This window comes from Tachysurus fulvidraco, chromosome 24, assembly GCF_022655615.1.
Source record: "Tachysurus fulvidraco isolate hzauxx_2018 chromosome 24, HZAU_PFXX_2.0, whole genome shotgun sequence".
NCBI lineage: Eukaryota > Metazoa > Chordata > Actinopteri > Siluriformes > Bagridae > Tachysurus > Tachysurus fulvidraco.
Window position 1 is genome coordinate 9,396,600 of NC_062541.1, and position 24,664 is coordinate 9,421,263.

At 39.4% G+C, this 24,664-nt stretch overlaps 1 protein-coding gene across 2 annotated transcripts in view; it reads left to right on the forward strand.

Moving 5' to 3' along the window:
* gabbr2 (gamma-aminobutyric acid (GABA) B receptor, 2) overlaps positions 1-24,319 on the forward strand; it is a 163,090-nt gene extending 138,771 nt beyond the window's left edge. The window contains exons 14-19 of one of the 2 annotated variants that reach the window (XM_027175611.2): positions 9,554-9,664; positions 13,066-13,290; positions 13,607-13,789; positions 13,903-14,032; positions 15,038-15,155; positions 15,246-15,851. In XM_027175611.2, the coding sequence (XP_027031412.1) occupies positions 9,554-9,664; positions 13,066-13,290; positions 13,607-13,789; positions 13,903-14,032; positions 15,038-15,155; positions 15,246-15,324 (846 nt within the window). In that variant the 3' untranslated portion in view covers positions 15,325-15,851. Of the gene's footprint in view, positions 1-9,553; positions 9,665-13,065; positions 13,291-13,606; positions 13,790-13,902; positions 14,033-15,037; positions 15,156-15,245; positions 15,852-19,892 lie in introns of those variants that run through there. The other variant, XM_027175610.2, reaches the window with a different exon arrangement.
* Positions 24,320-24,664: the final 345 nt, after the last annotated feature.

Genomic DNA, 24,664 nt, shown 5'->3' on the forward strand with positions numbered 1-24,664 from the left:
AGAATTCTATATTAGTGTATGGACTTTCCATTTTATATATATCTATATATATATATATATATATATATATATATATATATATATATATATATATATATATATATATATATATGAGTGCACAACACCGGAGAAAAGCTTCCTGAAGCAGACACTCATGCCACAGCTCTTCATTACGTTCATAATGCCTGTGTTTTGCTGAAAATGAATTGTGTTGTTTGGCCAAAATAAGAGGCAGTGCCGTGGCTTAAATTGTGGGACTGGATCAATGTGATGGGTTGCAGGTGCTCTGTTACTGCCACAGGACTTGAGATAAGGTAATAAATTGGAGTGTCAGAAAAAGACACCTAGTCTGATAATTCACATGATAGCAAGTTATTCGGGAAATGAGGTTTTAGATTTAATGTTACCTGCTGTCCAGTATGTAATGCACATCATGTATCTGTTATGTGATCTAAACTGCACAGGTCTGTGACACAGTGATGAATGGTGTACTCAGTGGTAGAGTGACACTTAAACTTTTGTGCTAGTAAGTGAAATGTTGTGACTTTAAATGTTATGGTTAAAAAAATTGTTAAACACTTCAAATGTTTGGGCATTGTAAACACTTCTAATGTAGGGTCATTAACTAGTGAACTGCAGTTTGGATGAACCAAGCACTCGAAGAGTACTGTAGCAGAAACAGTAAGTGCATGGGGGAAAAAAACTAGCCATTGTTCAGCAACAAGTTCCTCAGTAGCAGATCCAGTGTTGTGTTTTCAAGTAGTTTTTTTATTTTCAAATTTTTAACTCTTTGGGTTCAGTGAGACTGTTCTCATTGTAGCATCAGTCCTTGTTCCTGGCTGTCATGAGTAGAACCTGATGTGGTCTTTTCCTCTGATCTGTCTCATCCACTAGGTGTTTCTTTCTGGAGGACTAACTGGTTGTATGTGAAAATACCAGGAGATCAGCAGATTCGAAAATACCCAAACCAAAGATACTGAGATCACAATGTTTTCCTCATTCTGATGTTATGAGACAATTAGCAAAGGTGGTTCACTGGTTAAGCTATGGAGCTTCTGATCTGAAGGTTGTGTGTTCAGTCCATTGCAGATCTGGCAAAAAGTCATCCAACCCAGAAAGGAAAAAGAAACACAAGCAAATGTATTCCCGTCCAAACTAGTTTTCACAGACCTGGCAACAATGGTATCAGTGTTATGTGACAAAGCAGATGGAAGTCATTCATTTAGATTTAAGGGATTCATTAAAAAACAGTGATACATGCTGATGAAACAAATTGGATAAGGCCAAGTGACTAAACCCTTGAAATGGATGTTAAAAGCAAAAACAACAACAAAAACAAGCCACACACAAAACCAATTATTATGCATTTGTATGTGCAATAATGAAGGTTAATTTAAAATGAAAATTGTCTTTCAGCACAAGCTGTGTCACCTCTCTGGCACCCCCTGTTGGTAGGCAGGTCTGTTTAAGTCTCTCTGTTTCCAGACTGTGCAGCTGAGCTCCAATAACAAACCAGCTCTGACCATCTGACAGCAAGACTGTCAGCCTGGCACCCGCATGGCTTCACATCCCCCCTCCTCTCTCATTCCTCCTCCATCCCCTCTTCTCCTCTGCCCTGCACCCCTGACACGCTGCCAGCACACAGACAGGCCCAGCCTGCAGCTTTCCCTCCAGTCCTCCAGCCAGGCACAGATTTACCACATCACCCCATACGCACATATACAACCTCACAGAAGTGCACTACCCTGACCTGGACATGGATGAGAGCAGAATGGGTCTGATACAAATGGGGGAAATCGAGTCATATCCAATATTGCACACACTAAGGACAATTGAGAGATTATTTCACCGGTTGACTCTGCTGAATGATTTATGATTGTAAGTGAAATTAGGAAAAGCCAGGTTATCATCAGAAAGCAGAATGTTCCAACAGAGGGAGGACTGAGCTGTTCTTCTGTAGCCATGGAAACAGATGAATAGAGTTCCATAGTATTAATCATTATGTCATTTGTCAGTCTCTCTCTCTACCTCTGTTTTTCTTTCTCTATTACGTACATACACACAGCAGGAGTCTGTGCTTATTGATCCTAAAAATGACTAAAATAATTCCATTTGCATATTGCATATCTGTGTCTTTGTGTGTCTTACATCAAATGTTCAATTTTCAATTATAGGTCTATTTGTTTTTAATGAATCGATATTTTTCTGCTTTTACTACTGTAAGTAGAGCCGAACAAGAAAACATTCCATAAGAGACCAATGAAGAACTGGAATTTTTATCCCTGCGATACTGATTACACATCACACCTTTCATGGTCTCAAATTCGTAGTGGCTTCTCCGACTGTGTCCTTCTGTCCCTGGCATGTACTACTGTGAGCTGCAGTGCGTTCAGTGCGTCAGCATGGCAGTAAAGCAACGTTTCACCGCGCCGCTAAACAGACAGACTGTTGGCATGCTGCCTGCTCTCATAAAGCTGCCCAGTAGAGGAGAGCAGCACTGAGAGCAGACACTCTCTCTATCTCATGCTGTATTCTTGTGCCCTAAATACAAGCTATGAGAAAATGAACAGCTTTCCAAAGTCTTAAACATGAGCAAAACAGATGATTTGTGCTATAAGCCTGAGCTGCGAAGAATGGCAAGTGTTTGTAACAGACAGACATCTGACAGACCTACTGACTTTTGATTGATAGATAATATACGATTATTACAGAATAACTGGGAGAGATAGGTTTTGTGTAAAATACTTATGGTATGATAATGACATTGCTGTCATTGGTATGGGAGAGAGAGTGTGCATGAAAGAGTGGAGAGAGAGAGAGAGAGAGAGAGAGAGAGAGAGAGAGAGAGAGAGAGAGAGAGAGAGAGAGAGCATATGGAAGAATTCAGACATCCTAAGGCGTGAATCTGTCCTATCAGTGGTATAGAGGTGGAATGACTCCACTCTCACACTGAGCCACAACATGTGTCATTGGGGCTAGAACCATTTATGATATAAACAAAAGCTGGTCAACTCTGTAAGCGTCTGTCGATTAGCCTAATTCAAGTATACAGGACCAGGAACTGGATAGTGCTTTAAGGAAAGAGTTCTCAATTGGCATCAAACATCTTCTCAAACTTTGACAAAAGCATTTTTTTCCTAACAATTCTAACAACTTATGCAGTTTAAAGAAAGTTTATCTGGATGTCTTGTTAGTGTCTGTTTTGTTGAGCCTTTGATGATTGTGTAAGTCTGTTAAGCTCCCTTGGATCAGTGGTGTCCCTTCTATTGTTTCTGCTATTTCAGGAAATCTCTGAGGGTAGCAATGAGGTGTTGGTGATTCCAGCATCCCAACAATTAAGTTACATATTAATTTGAGTGTTAACAAAATACACCTTTAATGACTGTATATTTAACAGACATCTATTAAATCTAACAAATAAAATATAATTGTTTTTATACTCTTTTATATAATAACATATAAAATATGATTGATGATAATTTGGCTTAGTTTACCTTTTTAAAATAATAAAAAAATTGTTACTTTGATATTTGTATTAATAAATGGTGAAATACATGTTTTTTTATGGCAACTAATGTTTTAAATGATTTGATTCCAAGCTTACAATATTTGTCCGTATATATATTCTGTGTAGCTTGTTCTGTATATTCTGTGTGGTTAAATCTACTTCCATGTACGTCGTCAAACTTCTCTCCAGAGCCAGCAGTGAGATCGCAGCCTGAGGGTTGCTGTAGGGACGAGGAAGAGAGTAGCGTGACCTTGCAGATTAGTGAGAGAGAGGGAGTCACATGACCTTGATGATCAGAGCTCACCTGTCGACTGGCAATCTTACAGGAAACATGGCTTCAGAGGAGTGAGGTGCTTTATACTTACTACACTCTGACAGAGATGAAGAGGATGGAAAAAGGGGTTCGTCTAACATGGACACTGTGAACTGTTGTGCTGATGCTGTAGACTGTGTGCATGTGTGGTTTGTGCAGTTTATAATATTTCAGTAAACACATCTCATTACATCACTGTTTGAGTTTTCCAGTTACTTAGCATAAAGTAAGTTCTAAAGTAAGTAGATTTTCTTTCCATCATATTGACATATCTATGAGTGGATCAAGAGTTCAGTCAAAATAAGCAACCCTTCTCCATAACTGAGCATATAACACAAACCATTTGTGCACCACTGGCCTCATGGTAACTAGCCTCCACGGACACAATTAGACAGAGACAAGGAGAGAAGGAGAGACAGAGTGAAAGAAAGGATAAATTTCTGTAGCTAAAGCATTCCTCATTATGTTACACATTTTATTTCACACAGTTTAACTTTCATGCTCAATCTATATTTCCAATACCACATTCATCTTTTACACACTACAGTTTAACAACGATTGTCAATTCGCCTGCACTGTCACTGTGATACAGACTTACGTAGGCAATGATAACAGCTTTATGTGCAAACATGAGATCTGATAACATTATGACCCGGAACACTTGGTATCTTGAACCAAATTAACACTGTCGAAAGATATCACGCTCGCTCATTGCTTGCCAAACAGAATCCTTTTCAATTAATGTTAACACAGAGGTAATTTCCGCAGATGAGAAAGAGAGCTTACATGTATCCTCTGAATCAACAGAGACCAGGTAACCTGCAGGAGCAAGAAAAATATGATGTGTCTGATGAAGAAAAGCTGTCCAAAACACTGTGGAATATTTAGCACAGATATTCAATAAAATTGGATGTTTGTGCTCTATGATTCATTCATGCATTTTTAGTACTCATTCATTTGGAGGATAAATTAGCGTAGCTCTGAAGATGATGTGTTACAATTTTAGCATGAGATTTGTGTGCTGATCTACATTTTAGTCTGAAACATAATGTAGGGGTTGATTTATTCTCTGTAACAGCAGCTGTGATTATGTACAATGTTCCGGTACAATACGGTTTCTATGTAACATGATAAGCTGGGTTTTTATTTATCTTTTGTTATTAACTTCAAGAGCCCAAAAAAAGGCTGGTTAGTGTATGACTTTATAATTCATATAATGTGAGTAATAACAGGAATTATCTAGATGTTTAGATATTCTGCATCATTAAACGTAACCATAAATGGATATAAAGTATGGTGTGTCATTCATTCATAAATGAATGATAAATAAAAGATCCTTTTATATTGCTTTTGCATAAAAAAAAGGAAAATAATCAACTAGCTGTAAATAATTGTTTTGCCACTGATTATAGTCCTGACACTGCAACCCTTTCCGTGCTTTGTTCCATAAATATAAATATAAATATATATATAAATATATAAATAATTCTCACACCTGGCAGTACATACTGCTAAGTTCTGCTAAGACAATGTCTCTCTGAGGAATTGTGCTGTGGTGTGTAGTTTCCACAACAGTATGTGTACAAGCGTCTGCACGCACATTTGTGTATTCCTATATACAGTATGTGTGCAATCACTGGGGTAGCAGATGGAGAATGATGGAGACTAATCCCACTCCATCACACACCATTTGGAGTGTGTGTCCTGTGTACCAAAGGGCTAGGGAAGGCAGAGTGATCTTAATGAGGTATCAGGAATGATGGCTTGTCCTTGACTCAACAAAGATGTATAGACATGTTAGCAGAGACATATTGTTTGTGGAAAGAAGATAAGATGGAGACCAAAAAAGAATGACAAAAAAAAATTATAAATAGATTACAATTTGTGATTATGTGTGTGTGTGTGTGTGTGTGTGTGTGTGTGTGTGTGTGTGTGTGTGTGTGTGTGTGTGTGTGTGTGTGTGTGTGTACATACAGTAGCACACAAATTCAAATGCAGGAGTCCAATTATCTCTCTTTGCTTGTGTGCAAGAGGGCAGGAAAGGTAATTATGCCAGCAAAGATACTCCTAGTCATCACATGACAGCAGCCTGGTAAAAAGTCTTCTGTGTCTGTGCTTCATAGAGAGAGAGCAGATGGGAGTTCTGATTAAACCTGGGTTATGACGAAGCATTAGATTAAAGAATGGCAGCAATAAAAAGCCCTTTTCAGCTTCCGTAACAAAGGGCGTAATCCGAAACATAACACACCACACGTACCCATTTGCATATTTAAACATGTGTGATGTTCAGGGTTAGATGCTTAGTTTAATGATGCATTTAGCTCCTAATAAATCAGTGCTGGCAGCTCCTGGGTGCTGCCGCAAGCACTGCAGCACTGCCACTTTGAAGTCCCTGCTATTGAAGTGGAGTTTAGAGCCTGAAATAAGTAGCAGTGTGAAGGAAGAGGAGGAGGAGGACGGCGACGACGACAACGATCCAGAGAGACCTGTCTCCCTGTGGTAGTCAGATCGGAGAGCTGCTCAGACTTGAACAGCTAGACCTCATTTGGTGCTCCACTGAGAACACAGAAGCCACACCGGCTCTCGGCTCCTTCACCTATCCCAAATAATGCAAGTGCGCGCACTCAGCGACATGCTAGAAAAATTGTGAATGTCACATTTGGTGGATTATGACATAAAAAAACAATAAAACTACATTTCTCTGTGTTTATACATGTATAGGTGTCACAGAACACCTATACACCTGCAAATTCACCTGCAAATTCATCAGCCAATCGTGTGGCTGCAGCACAATGCACAAATATCATGCAGATGCAGATGAAGAGCTTCAAGGATTCTTTATAACAAAGATCATAATGAAGAGAAAGTGATCAGTGTAACTTTCATTGTGACATGGATGTTAGTTTTAGCTGTTAAAAAAAAGCAGAAAAGTGTGAAAAACAACACAAAAAACATTGAATAAGCAATAGTTCTGTGGGGGAATTGTCTTGTTTATAAGAGAGATTAGCTAAAATTACCAGATTGGTTTAAGTTGCCAGGAAGGGTATATTCATTCAAATAATCCCTCTTTACTACCATAGAGAGCAGAAAAGAATCAAGAAGAATATTGTGAGATGTGAGACAACAGCAGAAGTCCATGTCGGGTTCCACTCCTAACAAGAACAGGAATCTGAGGCTATCATGTGGAACAGTCTCATCAAAACTGGATAGTTCAAGCTTTTAACTTTCTTCAACACTCTAGTTTGGGTTTACAAACTGACTCTAAATCATTCAATCATTAGATCATAATTGTAGATGTGTTGTTTAGAAACAACCCATAGATATTTCTGTCTCGGGTGTCGCTGTGCAGACTTTCTGTCCTTACTTCACATCTCGCATGGCTGTATAAATTGTACATAATTTGTACGTAATCGCTCATTTGATTGACGCTGAGCTTTTTTATCCTAGTATCAGATATGCTGCCAGATAGTGGTCAAAAGCACAGGTCAACATTCTCATGTTCCTGTGTTCTCTCTGTTATTGCTTTCGTAGGTGATGGAAAACTGTTGTCAACAGGGTTGATGACTTTCTTTCTAGATCTCTTTTTCTCTCCCCCACTGTCATCCCTTTGGCTGACAATGAGTGAGCACTCCATTTCCTCACTATATCTCCATAAGTCTCTTCATTCCTCTCCGAACAGGGACCATTGAGACTCGCTCTGTTCTTTTACTTCCTCTAAGGGACTCTACACTTCGTTGGCCATGTCCCCCCATCTCTGTGTCTCTGCAGACACCCTGTCAGTTGCCCTTTCCAGTCTGTGATGAACAATTACATTAGAGAACTAATGCACTGAGAAATGACAGCAGCGTCCAATAAGCACTGCTACTCGGCCCATTGGCAGTTGCTTGGCAACCTCACACAAAGCGGCTTGTCTGGCTTGATGATGAATGATGAAAGTTCCAGAGATTTGTTATGAATGCATTTCACATATCTGTTTAATTTGATGTAGAGAAAATGTTCATAAATTTTCAGTGTTCTGGATTGTAAGATTATTATGTATAAGGTAAATCATTTTATATCTTTTACAAAAATCCTAGTTCTTGAAGGGTTCCTTGTATATGTAATGGTTCTTAACTTTTTAAAAAAGGGTTTGCTTTCTTTGAAATACTCATTGAGGAACCTTTAACCTACTGTAAAAGAACAACCGAAGAACTTGTTTGTGCTAAAAGTGTAGAAACGAAGATACACTATATAGGCAAATGTTTATGGACACCTGACCATCATTCCAAATGATACACATTACAGCACTATTCCTATTAACACAGGTTTTGTACCCCTTTTGGGATTTGTGCCCACTCAGCCACACAAGTGTTAGTGAGACTGGGCACCGATATAAAGTGAGAAGTTGGTGTGCAGTTAGTGCTCCACTTTATTCCAGAGGTATTTATTGGGGTTGAGGTCAGGGCTCTTTGTGTTGTCATGATGAAATATGTATAAGCCCTTTATTTAGAGTAAACAACTGTGTGCTTCCACATTTGTGGCAAGTTTGGGAAGCAACCAAATATGGCCGTGATGCTCAGATGTCCACACACATTTGGCCATATAGTCTAGCAAAAGGGTTTTTTCAGCTTGCTAAAGAGGCAAGTTTCTACCTGAAACTGTCTCTAAAAAGTGTTTGTTGACGGTGTGTATAACAGTCACATATAACAGTATAATAGTACTTCACATATTTTCTTTAGTATAGACCTCAAGGATTTCATCTGAATTATTTCTGTTTTTCTGTCCAGAAGCTGTATCTTTCGGATTTCTGGTGAAATCCTATCAATGCTCACGAGTTTCATGAGTGAGCAGCAGCACTGACTTCCAAAATCCTTTGTGCAGTTTTTGATTTTTATTGGCCTTTATTTTAACCTGTTTGGACAAGGAGCAGATAAAAGGCTGGGCTCTGTACACCATACCAAACTGGAAAGAATCTTTTGAGCTGAAGGTTGTCCTTGTGTGTCTGCAACTGAGTGCATTTTTTGTGGAGGCGCTGCATCTATGGCATACTGAAAAGTTTTTAAAGTGGGACAGCAAGGAGTTAGTTGGAGTCTGTCTGCCTTTGGAGTGTGTGTACACAGGAAAAGCCAGTTACTCACTTCATAAAATTCCTTCACTACACAATACAGCACTGACCTATTTTCTACTGTAGACAAGCCTGTTGTACGTAAAAACATGCAATCGATGTCTGACCAAGTTGTATTGTTTATCAGATTTACATCTTTGGTATCCTGCAGCGCTAATTGCCTTATTATCATGGCCTTTTGGAGAGACCAGCAAGCGTTATCCCCCCTGGGGAAATCACATGACCTGTTTCTATAGTGTTCCGTGCTGCCTGTGGAGCTTGAAAGTCCTCCCAGTCCCCTGTGACAGAGGTGTGGGAGGTGAGAGGTCTGAACACAGCGCTTAATGAAAGAGCGCCATGTGTACCACAGGCATAATAGGTATTAATTACTTCATCTTCATGCATACTTGAGTTTCATGAAAAGGAAAGGGAAGAGTGTTTTTTTTATTGCCGAATATTAATATTGGCGATCCTAAATGCTCTTTTTTAAAATGAATATTAAATAAATTGCTTTTCAAGTTATGAAAGAGACACAGCATGACTGTGAGATTGCTGCTTTGCTGTGAAATCATGTTGTCTTGTGTGGTATTATTACACTTGTGGTGGCACTTCTCACTGTGGCACCCTTCTCCTTTCTGTATCTTTGCAGGCGGACCCTCAGGGGCGAGACATAGCTATCCGGCCCTTCCTGGAGCACTGTGAGAACACACATATGACCATTTGGCTTGGGATTGTCTATGCCTACAAAGGCCTCCTTATGGTAAGTGAGAGAAGATGCAGAATCATTTTTTCCCCATATTCTATCATATCATTTTATGAACCATGGCCACATATACACAGAATAAATCAGAGCTTATTGTTCTTGGACCATAGTTCCAGGAACCCTTTTAGTTCTTGCTCTAGGACTGTATCTTCATCCACATCCACAAATCTAAAAATAGAACAGAAGCTGAAATGTTATGCATGAAGGAGTAGTGAAAGATCTTCCTCAAGCTGTTCTAGTCTAGTTAAACATCACAGGAATAGACTCGCTGTTGTTGTTCTCTCCAGAGAGGCTTAAATAACACACTATATGGCCAAAAGGATGTGGACACCTATGTGTTTGTGTTAGAGTAACTTACAGGTTTCTGTGAAGGCTTTAAACTAGATTTGGACCATGTGAGGATCTATGACCATTCTGACACAAGAGCATTAGTAAAGTCAGGCTGAGGTGCAGTCAGAGATCCAGTTTACCCCAATGGTAATCAGTGGCTTGAGGTCAGGGCTTTGTGCAGGCCAATAAAATTCTTCCCTTCCAAATTTGAAACTTTCCAAACCTTGCTTTGTGCAGACGGGCACTGCTGGGACAAGGGTTTTGTCTTGGTCCATTAGTTTCAGTAAAGGAAGAATTAATGTTCTCACTCACTCACTCACTCACTCACTCATTTTCTACCACTTATCCGAACTACCTTGGGAGCCTGTGCCTATCTCAGGCGTCATCGGGCATCAAGGCAGGATAGACCATGGACAGAGTGCCAACCCATCGCAGGGCACACACACACACACACACACACACACACACACACACACACACACACACACACACACACACACACACACACACACACAATCTCACACACACACACACACTACGGACAATTTTCCAGAGATGCCAATCAACCTACCATTGGACCAGGGGAGGAAACCCCCAAGGCACGGGGAGAACATGCAAACTCCGTACACACAAGGCGGAGGCAGGAATCGAACCCCGACCCTGGAGGTGTGAGGCGAACGTGCTAACCTCTAAGCCTACAACATAGAATAAAATTGTAGATAATTTCAACACACATAGGTGCAACACACATAGGTGTAATGGCCAGGTGTCCACAAACTTTGTCTTTACCTTTAACTCACGTTACCAGCAACCCATAAATTATGAATATAAAATTTAATCATCTTAATCTTTTCTTCTCTATTTCTAGGTTGCATTTCTAGAATAGTGATATTGATGCAGCGAGGTTTTTTCTTAGGCCTAACTTCAGTGCTAAATATGATATATAAAATGATATGTTGTACTGGATTAAATGGTAAAAAGATTTGTGCTTCTCTGGGCCACTTTTACAATTAACCTTCACAAGGCATGACAGCAAAAAGCTCTGAAAAAACTTAAAGCAACAAGTCGGATAATTACCCATATAGCACTGATCATTATATTCAAGACAGTGGTGGCTGTATTCAGGGATAAAAATTAAATAAAGGCTGTTCTGTCTGTGTGGCCTATAGAAGTAAATTACTGTTTTTAGACTATTTACTCTAATCCTGTGTGTGTGTGTGTGTGTGTGTGTGTGTGTGTGTGTGTGTGTGTGTGTGTGTGTGTGTGTGTGTGTGTGTGTGTGTGAGAGAGAGAGAGAGAGAGAGAGAGAGAGAGAGAGAGAGAGAGAGAGAGAGAGAGAGAGAGAGAGAGAGAGATAGATTGTGTTTTGCTGTGCTGTTTTCACTGCTGTGGGGTTTTTAACTGAGCTACATTCTATCATGACTGCTTCAATGCGAATGCTGAACCATTGCACTTCTCCATTCCAACACTCTCAGATACACACACTAGCTTGTCCACAATCTAAATCTTGAGCAGGATGTTGAATCAGATGTCTCTGCTAAATTAACGGCTTTATGTGATTAAATAAATCGTGTCTTAATTACAGATTTCTCAGAAAAGTTGAACAGGTGCAATTAAATCTGCCTTTAAAGCTGTTAACATGAAGTAAGTCAGAATCATCTTTCTGATTCATGCTGCTGTCTGAAGCCTCAGGCAGAACTTTCTAATTAACTATACAAAAGTTAGAGCCATGACCATCTCAGTTAGGATGGCCAAGAGTATGGAAACATGGAACAAGATATCTTTCAGCTTGCACTTTTTAGATATGTTGGAGTTAATGGACCACTACAGAAGCTACCTGACTACCAGTAGGCTGGTTCGATCATGAGCTCTGGATACTGAGCCCCTGTTTATGTTCCTTTGAGTTCTCTGCTTTGATTCTACTTTCCAAAAACATGCTGGAAGATGTATGGGCAACCCTAACTTTGGTGTTAATGAACGTGTGTAATGCTCTCTGATACACTGATGGGGATGTGGTAGCCTAGTGCCTAAGGTGTTGGACTACCAAATGGAAGATTGAGTTCAAATCCCAGGTCCACCAATCTGCCACTACTAGGCCCCTGAAGAAGGCCCTTAACATTGCTCAGTTGTTTAAAAATGAGATTAAATGTAAGTCACTCTGGATAAGGGTGTCTACCAAATGCTGTAAATGTCCCATCCAGGGTGTATTCCTGCTTTGTGCCCAGTATTCCTGGGATTAGCTAATGATCCACAAGTATGAACACGATAAAGTTCTTACTGAAGATGAATAATGAACAAAATGTATGATGTCATGAAGCCATTTAATATATATACAAATAATCATTACATTTAGATATTAGATATTGATATTAAAGAAGTAGATTACCTTGTTTGAGGCTTACTGGTCAAGAGAATATTGGGACAGAGACAAAATGGGCTTGAGACTGGAAAAAAACCAGTATGTGGTCTACTGGTCCAGAGACTTAGTCCTGACATAAAATGAATAGATACACAACAGAAAAACATGATTTGAGGTGCATTTTATTAGGTACTATATACAGTATGTGGGACTATGTAGCCAGACTGGAAACCATAGACTGATTTATGCTGAATTGTCTTAATGTGACTTAGAGCATGGCTGTGATCCATCACATCATTCAGACATGTTTGAAATAATGTTCTCATCAGGGATTTGTCTTGAAGTGCATCAGTAACAGGTTGTCTTAAAGAAATAGTTAAACGTTCCCCTGTCAAATCTGTCAAAATAAACCATTTGATGAACATCAAAACATGTATCAGGAATTAATCTGTTAAGTGCTTCTATTTGCAAGAGACTGCGATGTCTTTTAGCAAAAAGCATATTTCAGTGCAATTCTGTATTTGTATCTAGATTGATGTGTTTGTTACATTGATGTGTTCGAGCAGCACGCTTGAGTTGATAAACTCTGGCATTTAGCCTTAGCAGAACCATCAAAGCAACATCTGATACAAACAAACCAAAAGTGCTATCAGAAATGACTGCAGTGTTCAGATCTCAGGTGGTCACTTCATCTCTCATTCTGTTGTAGTTGTTTGGTTGTTTCCTGGCCTGGGAGACGAGGAACGTCAGCATCCCTGCTCTGAATGACAGCAAGTACATCGGGATGAGTGTGTACAACGTGGGAATCATGTGCATCATCGGTGCAGCTGTGTCCTTCCTGACGCGGGATCAACCTAATGTGCAGTTCTGCATCGTAGCCCTGGTCATTATTTTCTGCAGCACAATCACCCTCTGTTTGGTGTTTGTGCCAAAGGTAAGAAGCTCAGAATGTGTCCTGTTCCACCATGATAAGTTCAACTGCATGTCAATCTTTTGGGTGGAGGAAAAACACTGGATCCTTTAAAGCCACAATTTTTAAAACTGTACTCGAGGCATTAGTGTTGCTTAATTCCGGTTCACTAACAGAAACATCTGGACTTGTAAACAGTGCTGTAAAAATCTCCAATGTTTTGGCTTAAAGCTGAATAAGACAGCTGTGTTTGAAAACACAAGTTTTTAATGGTGGCTTTCATGTAATTTAACTAGCTTTCAAATCACACACCAAAAATGTCTCCATTCTGTTTCTCTAGCTTATTACAATGAGGACAAACCCAGATGCAGCCACACAGAACCGGCGGCTGAAGTTCACCCAGAACCAGAAAAAGGAAGACTCAAAGACATCCACGTCTGTGACCAGCGTTAACCAGACCAACACGTCTCGCCTGGACGGCCTGCAAGCAGACAACCACCGCCTCCGGATGAGAATCACAGAGGTAGGTTACGTGACCAACAAACATGTCCACACCCTGCTGCTGAACATCTAACATCCTATAATACAAAGATGTAAACTCTGTGTTGTTGTGTTATGGCCTGTTTTTGTCTTTAGTTGGATAAAGAGTTAGAGGAAGTGACCATGCAGCTTCAGGACACGCCAGAGAAAACCCCGTATATCAAACAGAACCACTACCAGGACGTCAACAACATCCTCAGCATTAGCAACTTCACAGATGGCAAAGGTGAAATTTAATGTGTCTCATTAATAACCTTATATCACTAAACTGTACTTTTCATTCTCACAAGGTTTGTACCAGCAGGGGGGCCATGATTTATACCTTTAATATCTGTTTTTACCTGCAAATCTGAAAAGCATGATTTTACCCTTGATGGTTACCACCCCAGCAAAAGGCAAAAGTACAGCTTGGTACCTTAAATTCCTTTGAATGTTAAGAGTCCTTAAATGTAAAAAATTAAAAAAATATATAATTGATAAGAAATCTATATAATCCTTTTCTTTCTTTCACATTTCTTATTTAACAAAATCTAAAATATCTCCATTTGGATAGATGTGTTCAATTCATGTGACCAATCAAATAGACTATTAACTGTAAGAGCTAAATAAATATAGTTACTTTGTGGTGTTGTGATGACCAGGACACCCTGACTATGCTCGCTGCAGCCGTGGGGGAACTGGTCAACACTTTGAGATCCAGTGAACTAAAAGCATTGCAGCACAAAGCTCCTGGCTGATTGGTGGAGTGAACAAGGCAATACAGTTTCTCAAGCGACTTGTGTTGCTTCTGGCAAAACGATCGCTGATCAAATTAGAAATTTGTATACATTTAAATTTACAATGCTGATGTGGTTGGATTGGGTTCAATATTATACAGACGATGTTATAAACAATCCCAGCCCTTAACCTTAACCTCTGTATCTTTACTATAACTTATGCATTTTGTGTGAAAGCGTGACATTATTCATCTGTCCATCACTGGCACCTTGATCAGATGATGCAACTGGTACCATGATTTAGATTCAGCAAGTTAATAATTATTCGTTTCTCATTTTCAGTTTTTTTTACACAACCAATGAAAGGTTTCTCTCCTAAAATGTGAACGGAGATGAAATATATTTTGGCTTAAAAGATTCATGAGACATTTCAGGGGAAATACAAATAAAATTGCATGTTATGATAATATGATATGAAAAAAAAAATAGCTCTGTCTTTCATTTATTTTCTATAGATGGTGAAAAAACTGTTTTGAAAAATCATCTGGAGCAGAAACCACAAGCACTGAGGGGATCCATGGATCCTTCTAGAATAAGCAGAGGCCCGCTAGAGGACATAAACTCGCCAGAACAGTGAGTGCTTTTATAGCTTCATTCAGATAATAAGTGCATTTCTATGTGTTTAAAGAGGACTGAAACAATTTTATGCTGAAATTAACCCAGGGAGAGAGAAAGAACGAGAACAAGAGTGCGAGCAAGAGAGGTGCAGAGAGAAGAGAGAAATAGGTTACATAACCTGTGATTTACAACAAGCGATGGAGGCAGTGAGGCCTGAAAATAGACAGAAGAGCAGGAGAGGTATACTCAGAGCTATTCCCAGTGCCCGTGAATGCCTGATCAAACAGGGGAGGGAGCTCACACTGTGCTCACCTTTTCATCAACATATTCACACACACACTCACACTTTCAGACTGTTCTCCAGGGTCCACATGCAGAATGAGAACTTCTATACACTGCTCTGCAACATGAAATTGCTAGATTTTTACTTGCAGGCTTTTCCTGTCATGGCTCTTTGATCTACTGGATCAAAATAGTGGTGTATTTGTTTGATTCTATGTTCTGTCCATATCTGCATGTGGTTCCTCTGGGCTCTCCAAAACATGCTGTCAGGTGGGCTAGTTATGCTAAATAGCACTCGGTGCGCTGTGACTTGGTGCGCTGTCCGTCTATCCCTCCACTGGCTTCCGGTAGCTGCACGCATCCGATTCAAAACACTGATGCTGGCCTACAAAGCCAAAAATGGACCAGCTCCCTCTTACCTCAAAGCCCTCATCATTCCTCGCACTGCACCCCGTAACCTCCGATCTACCAGCACTGCTCGACTGGTTCCACCACCTCTCAGGGTAAGAGGCAAGTATACTACAAGACTCTTCTCTGTTCTGGCACCAAGGTGGTGGAATGAACTTCCCCTAGAGGTCCGGACAGCTGAGTCACTGGCTATTTTCATGCGGCGGTTGAAGACCTACTTATTCAGGAAACACTTCGACTAGCACTTCTTTCCTTATCTTTTGCATTTATTAAAAAAAAAAAAAAAACCTTTGACACTTTTTCATTGTAACTTTGAACAAATGTTTTAAACTCATGGTATCTTAAGTATGTAACCTAGTGAGCCAGCATTAATGTATTCAATGTTAGAGATTTAAGCACTTATGTACGTCGCTCTGGATAAGGGCGTCTGCCAAATGCTGTAAATGTATCCGTCCATCCGAGGTGTATTCATGTTTGTGCTCAATGGTTCCAAAATAACAGATTGAAAATAAAAGAAGACCTAAATGTTGTACACAATATTCAGACGTATGTGGTTCCCATGTAAGACACCTTTACCCCTGATTGTTCTCTCCACAAAAAAACCACATCATCCCTCCATTTGCAACCTAAAAGATCTTATAAGACAGATTAAGTATGTAGGAATTTACTGCTGAAGTGTCTGTGGTCATTGATATGTTTGTCTTTGCATTGTGGAATAACAGCCATTGGAACTAAAATGAAATGTGAGAGCTTTAGAGATACGCCATGGTGAAAGCACAAGAAATAAAAGTAAGTAAGGAGGACACTCTTCTGAGCAATGGAAAAGCACGAAAGCACAAAGATGCAATGGAAGAATTTTAAATAACTGCCGTCACAAATGAACGAATTACGATACATGTGAGATGTGAGAGAAAATGTGCACACGGTATCAGAAAGTCAGAAACATTAAACATTTATTCAAATATTAGTAATCACTTTATCCTGCTCAGGGTTGTAGTGGATATGAAGCATATTCTGGGAACACTGGGGGCAAGGTGAAAATAACTCCTAGATGGTACGCCATCCAGGCACAATCATGTTTTTGGGCGATGGGCGGAAAAAAAACAGAGAATATGGATGAAACCCAGTCGCACAACAACATGCAAAACTCCACACAGACACTAATCTGAGTTAGGGACTATAGAGGAGCTATGAGGTAGAAAAGCTATGCACTGCAGCACCATGCTGCTCAATCTTGAACATAAAACACAAAAACAAGTACATGCTTGAATGAGCAGGGGAAGCACAGACCACCAGACACAGTGCATCAATAATAAATCTTCAGAAAACAATCTCAGATATACAGTGGTGTATACAAGTGTTTACCCCTTCCTAATTTTTTATTCTTTTTGCAGTTTTGTCACACTTTAATGTTTCAGATCATCAAACAAAATTAAATATTAGACAGAGATAACACAAGTAAACACAACATGCAGGTTTTAAATGAAGGTTTTTATTATTAAGGGAAATCAATAGAACTGGTTGGGTCACCCTTAGCAGCAAAAACTGCAATCAAGCATTTGTGATGCAATGAATCGGTTACGGCGCTGTGGAGGAATTTTGGTCCATTCATCTTTGCAGAATTGTTGTAATTCAGCCACATTGGAGGGTTTTCGAGCATGAACCGCCTTTTTAAGGTCATGCCCCAGCATCTCAATAGGATTCAGGTCAGGACTTTGACTAGGCCACTCCAAAGTCTTCATTTTGTTTTTCTTCAGCCCTTCAGAGGTGGACTTGCTGGTGTGTTTTGGATGATTGTCCTGCTGCAGAACCCAAGTTCGACCCAAGCACATTGTCCTTCAGGATTTTTTGATAGACAGCAGAATTCATGGTTCTATTTATCACGGCAAGTCTTCCAGGTCGTGAAGCAGCAAAACAGCCCCAGACCTTCACACTACCACCACCATATTTTACTGTTGGTATGATGTTCTTTTTCTGAAATGCAGTGTTAAAAACTTTTGTCTCGTCAGTCCACAGAGTATTTTCCCAAAAGTCTTAGGGATCATCAAGATGTTTTCTGGCAAATCTGAGATGAGCCTTTATGTTCTTTTTGCTCAGCAGTGGTTTTTGAACTCTGTCATGCAGGCTATTTTTGCCCAGTCCCTTTCTTATGGTGGAGTCATGAACACTGACCTTACCTGAGGCAACTGAGGCCTGCAGTTCTTTGGATGTCGTTGTGGGGTTTATTGTGACATCTTGGATGAGTCGTCGCTGCGCTCTTGGTGTAATTTTGGTTGGCCGGCCACTCCTGGGAAGGGTCACCACTGTTCCATGTTTTTGCCATTTGTGAATAATGGCTCTCACTGTGGTTCGCTGGAGTCCCAAAGCTTTAGAAATGGCTTTATAACCTTTTCCAGACTGACAGATCTCAATTATTTTCTCATTTGTTCTTGACTTTCTTTGGATCTCGTCAGGTTTAACAGATCTCAATTATTTTCTCATTTGTTCTTGACTTTCTTTGGATCTCGTCAGGTTTAACTTTGTCAGTCAGGTCTGGGTTTGGATTGTTTTCCCTTAATAATGAAAACCTTCATTTAAAAACTTCATGTTGTGTTTACATGTGTTATATATAACTAATATTTAAATTTGTTTAATTATCTGAAACAAAGTGTGACAAACGTGCAAAAAACTTAAAAAAAATCAGGAAGGGGCAAACACTTTTTCACACCACTGTAACACTTCTAAGTGCAACCTCACCACAGAAGAACTGGTAAAACAGACAGATTGCAGGGAAAAAGCCTATTATGGATATTTTTATGTTATATATACATGTATATATTTTTTATTTCTCTCTATATTTTATATTATATATATTATTGTTATGAATAATATTATTATTATTATTTATATTTTATATTTTCTCTCTATATCTCTATTCAGTCTTTTTAATAGGGTATCATAATTAAAACCACAAGTGAAGGAAAAGAGTGAGTGAGGGAGAGAGAGAGAGAGAGAGAGAGAGAGAGAGAGAGAGAGAGAGAGAGAGAGATTTTCCATAGATTATACAAGTATGCACGCACTAGAATCCTAGGCACATCATCATTAAAATCCATCACAGCCGAGCCCAGTCTATTCCAACATCAACTTAATTCAATCATAAATCTTACAGACATTTTGATTATGTAATTAGCATGACAGCATGTTCATCTCCAGGGTTTGACTGTGAGAAGTGACACTGCATGCAGGTATGAAATGTACTTTAGGTCAGGAGCTGTGAGAGAAGGAGTACAGTAAAGTAGGGGGCTGTGCAGGAGAAGGCTGCTTCTGTGTAGCCCATGTGTGTAATGGCTTTCTGAAGATCATAGCCACAAATTTTACACACGGAATATTTCTGCTCTTTAAAAAAATATCAGTTGTCATATTCCAGTACAGCCTTGAGCTCACGTGTGTATATATATATATAACATTTAGTTGAGTTTTAGTTGATTCACTATTTAAAAAAGAGAATAAAAATATTGACACACATGGGTCATGTCACATAAATGATAAGGATAAGGTTGCAAATGTCCATATGGCTTCATAGTTGTTGTGTGGTTCTTGTTTGGTCTTTTTATATTGGTAATTGAAATCAACCTAAGATAAATATGGCTCAGAAGTCTACATAGGAGCAACAATGAAGTCAAATTGGCCATGCTTTCTGGGGGAAGAGACGGCACTCTCTCTCTCTCTCTCTCTCTCTCTCTCTCTCTCTCTCTCTCTCTCTCTCTCTCGCCAATCACAGAGACACTAGCCAAGCGTGACCATCTGTGAGCTCATGTATGCAGAAGAGGGTAGATAGCACTTTCCTAAGTATGCAGCATGAGCAGCAGTTAAAAAAATGGGTTTAAATCTTTGTGTGTTTTAAAGGAAGCATATGTTAGCATTAATCCTCCTGGTTGGTAGCTTTTGCATGATGTTCGAGAGATGGCTGTTGGATGAGAATTGGCAGCTGACCAAATTGTAGAGAAAATGGGACAGAGGGTAAAATGCATGCTTGCATTCATTAATTTCATCAGTAATGACTTTGTGTCTTTATCTCCACAGCATACAACGCAGGCTGTCGTTGCAGCTGCCCATTCTGCACCACGCATACTTACCCTCCATAGGAGGGGTGGATGCCAGCTGCAGTCCCAACAGCAGCCCGGCCTCAAGTCCCCGCCACAGACACATGCCCCCTTCCTACAGGGTCATGGTCTCTGGCCTGTGAGTCCTACCACAGCTCTACGCTCTGAGGAACAGATCTCCGTTTGAAATCCAACAGACTGAGCTGCATCAGCAATGAACGGAAGTGTGTGAGTGACCTGGGGGGTCCTCCTCGTACATACATCCACGACCCTCCTCCCATCTACGTCTACGTCAGAACAAAACTGATTCTTCAGGCTCTGAGGGGGATTTGGGGGGAGGGTTGGTTTGGGGCGGGGGAGGCATCAAGTCATCCGGTCATCCTCACACATCCACAGTGACCACCAAGATCTGCATTTCACCTCCTACTCTTTCCCCTTAACTGGTCTCCCAGTCCCAGACAACTACAGATGCAACAGGGGATGCCAGCTGAGCTAGCCTTATCAACTTCCATGGGTGTTTTCTCAATTCTCCCTGTTTTTGTACCCTTTGTCAACTCATTAGTCTTCAGTAGCTCACAACACTGCCCATCCAGAAGCATCCTGTTCAGCACTCTAACAAACACAACTGTACTCATGAGAGCAAGCTGTCATCATGCCAGGAAACACTGATTTGGGGTAGGCTTCGGGTAAGACTGGGCACTCCTGCAAATGGCCTCTGAAGAGCTTTGAAAGACCGTCAACCAAGTAAAAAAAAGGTTGCTGCGGCTTTCCTGGCAGTGATTGGGCGTTCACATGGCGTGGAAAATTGTAGTGGAAAGCCTCACAGGGAAAGCCAGCCAGTGGTAGTTTCTGCTAACCTTAACAAACAAACATCACAACACACCAGTGGCCAGGGCTTTTGCCATAAATAAAAAGGTCCTCTGTTCACTGATCACGATAATAGATTTGGAAACTAAGAGCAGTTAAAAGCAGGGACACCGTTGTCAAGCATATGAGGCCTCATGATATTCTTAGACAAGACAAGTAGCTTTCTAGAAAACCCTGTATGAGTGTTAACACTCATATGGAAGTGCAGGAGGAAGAAATACAGAAGTTGGCGAGATCTGTAGGAGCCTGAGGTCCAGTCTTCCATTTTATCAAAGCGTATGGGCCGAAAGTCAAAGAACACAGCCGAAAGATCATTCCTCTGTGTGTATGGACTTTGGCACACAAATAGTCATCTCTCGATGTGATCCATTAATGGCTCTAAACAGAAGTGGCGTCAGAGGTGTAGATAGTATTGGGTGAAAAACGTGTCTTTATGGAAAGCTCATCAGTCAAAGCGAAGTGATGTACACGTCCTCGTGGAGAAACAACGCAGTTCGATTTGCTGCACAATAACGGCTGGTTCCAATAAGTGAATTGGTCCCAATGGTGTAACTTCATTGCAGATATTTTTCTCCTGATCACAGCAAGTGAAACATCTTTACAAAAATTGTTGTAGCTTGAGCCAAAACAGGGCCTGGATGGGGAGCCTGCTGTCTGTTGCACATCATTCACACATTGAGGACTCAATCACAATCCTCTAAAGGTGCAGGAGGAATTTCTGCCACCGTTCCCAAGTGGCAATGGGACATACATTACCTGGCACTTAGCAACAGTGAACATACAGTACCTCATAGTTGCTATAGAAATGTACCTGTGTGCTGTGAACTTTGCACAAATGTCTCACAGATATAGAGCGTCTAGCTGTTGTCATATTTTTTTGTAAACCTATATCAAGACAACAAAAGAATTGTATTCGAAATGCAAAATATTGGAATAAGCTAAGTATCACCATTGTCAAGAACAATTTCCTTTCTGCAGATATTTCACCGTTGGTGTCTTGGATTTTGTTTTGTTTTTTGTTGCGTTTGTCGAATGCCGTGCCTGTGATCTTGTACATGGAGCCAGATGGACATTATAGTGCTGATTGGTCAGATTATTATAAGTAACTATTTGATAAAGTAACACATCCTGAGTGTCTTTGATAGGTTTGGTTTATTTTTGTGCTAGAGATGAAACAAAACTGTTCATTTTTTTTTTTTTTCTTCATTTATTTTTCAGTGTACATTAACACCTGAGAGGACCACATGCTAACGGTTGAGGCTGTTAGTGAGCTTGAACATAACAAATCATAGTGAGAAAGACCTTTAAACATAAAGCAAAAACGTCACGATGCCACGGCACCTCTGCCTCTGCCACTCCCTCCAGGATGCGCTCCTGTCATTGAGTTTCATTTTCAAACATGTTTGTGAAAGTACAGCAAAAATCACTGTTTTAGATTCATTTCTTAACTTCCTTTTCCAAGAAGGTAAAAAAAATCAGTTACAAAAAAAAAAAAAAAAAAGAAAAAAAAGAAAAAATCATCATTACACACAGCACTAAGTTTGTCACTCTGCTGTATCGCAATAGATATGTCATGGATATGAATTATTTTGAAGTCACATTACTCTAAGCCATGTGCACACAAAGGTTCTCCCAACCTTTTAACAGAATTGAGATAAATATCGACAAAGGGCAATTTCTCTCAAACCACAAAGCCTGTTTGACAATTTGTGAATCCTCGAGTAACCGCTAAGTTTTAGTAAATCCATATAAAGTGTTGTCATGTGCTCTTATTTCCTTCATCTATTTCAGTGAAGGTGGTTGTAAAAGGGCTCCCTAATGTTCACCCGATAACTCTTGGGGTTTTTTTTGTTTGTTTGTTTTTATAGGTTAAACAATAATTTAAGTGTTGATCATAAAACCCATTCCTCTAAACTATTCCCTATTTCTGTTCTCCAGTGGTTTAAGTGTTTTGCTTTTAAGATTAGCCTTTCTTTGTAATTGGATATTAGTGAAAATATATTTTTCATATCACTAATTTTTCCTGCTTATTACTAATTGAGGTGAATAAATTAGCTAATTTACCTACACTTAAAAACTGAACCCAATTAGTTGACTTATGAATACTGTAACCTGTGTTACAACATTTCTGTTTATTCTATTTAAACATTTCCTTTATTTATATGAATCCAGAGGAATAATCATAATATTTGAATCTGTGACAAAAAAAAATGAAAAGGTGGTAATTATAAATTTACATACGTTACCAAAAGGTGTGATTATATTCTAATAAATGTTCAGACACTGATTTTCTAATTTGCATCTTTGTCAGCTCCACGCATGGTATCCTATGCATATATTGTAGAATTTATTTTCCAAATTCTAACAAATGCACATTTCTGAAAGTGGCAATAATTAGCTCCAGGCTGTTTAGACAGATAAACTGAAGTTATACCACACTGAAAGGTGTGCATGAAAAGCAGGTGGAAATCATAAGAAATAAAACCTCTGCACATGAATACAGACAGTTTCTCTGAAACTAATATGGGGGGATAAGTCTGTGCTGACCACAAATTATTTATATGGCAACCGCAAACTTTGATTTGACTGTCAATGTCCTTCATGGTAATGATGAGTACTGTGAATTTTAAAAACATGCTTCTGTTGATTCTCTGGGGAAATCAGTACGAGACCAAACCACTGGGTTACTTTAGGATTTTCTTTTGAAGTGTTATGTAATATTAATGGAAATCATCGAGCGTGTCTGTGTGTGCATGTGTGTGTGTGTGCGTGTGTGTATTGATCAAACACACAGTTTACGCGATACAGAGGTACAAAAAAAAAAAAAAAAAAAAAAGGAGCTGCACTGAAATCTGATTTACGGAGTGTCTTCTTGTTACAGGCAATAAACTCTGGTACCAGGTTGGTCTTGGTTGGAACTCGTGGTCACATTGTCACGTTACTCACAAATCGTTTAACACAGGACGACAGTTACTGGGGCAAAAAGATGGTAAGCCTGGACTACTGAAGGCTAAATAATGTGTGTACTGACCATGACAATGTGTAACAATAAGCGCGCCTCCTCAATACCCCCAAAAGCACGAAGGACTATTTCTGATGTATATAATGTATACAACACATTTTTTCTGTAGAGGTATTAATCTATGATAGTGAGGGGACATTACAAATGACTAAAAAAAAAAATTACAGAATGTCAACGGTGAGTGTGTGTCTGTTTGCCACTCTGTGAAAATGTGCCGTCTCCAAGTTTACATATCGCTATAAGAATCTATTTATTCTGTGCTGAAAGACTTTTTTTTTGCTTTTAGTTCACACATCGGTGCCCATCACGATCAAAATGATTCACAACTGAACCTGACCTGTTTGTTTTTTATATCCAGTAAATTTTTGCCAGTGTACACTTCTGTGCTCCACAGCTGTCCTGAGCAGTGTGTTTGTACTAGCACATACACACACCAGAGCTCTTGAAGAATCAAAGTGGATGTGCTCATTTCATATTCTTGTACCCTTAAACTGCATGGAAATCATAACATTTTTAATAAATTATTGCAAAAAAATGTTTTTTATTAATAAAATAATAAAAAATATATATATTTAAGGCTGTTTTCTTTCATATCGCTGATATCTGATGATCAGAACATCCATATCCATAATATTGGTTTATATATTAGAAAATAAATTCTATTATAATTACACAATAATCCACAATACTTTAATAAGATCATAAAATAATTAATTGTACATTATTGTATTTTTCTTTCCAAGTACTATCATTGTCATTATCTATCTATCTATCTATCTATCTATCTATCTATCTATCTATCTATCTATCTATCTATCTATCTATCTATCTAATCATTTTATTGTATATTTTATGTTAATCAT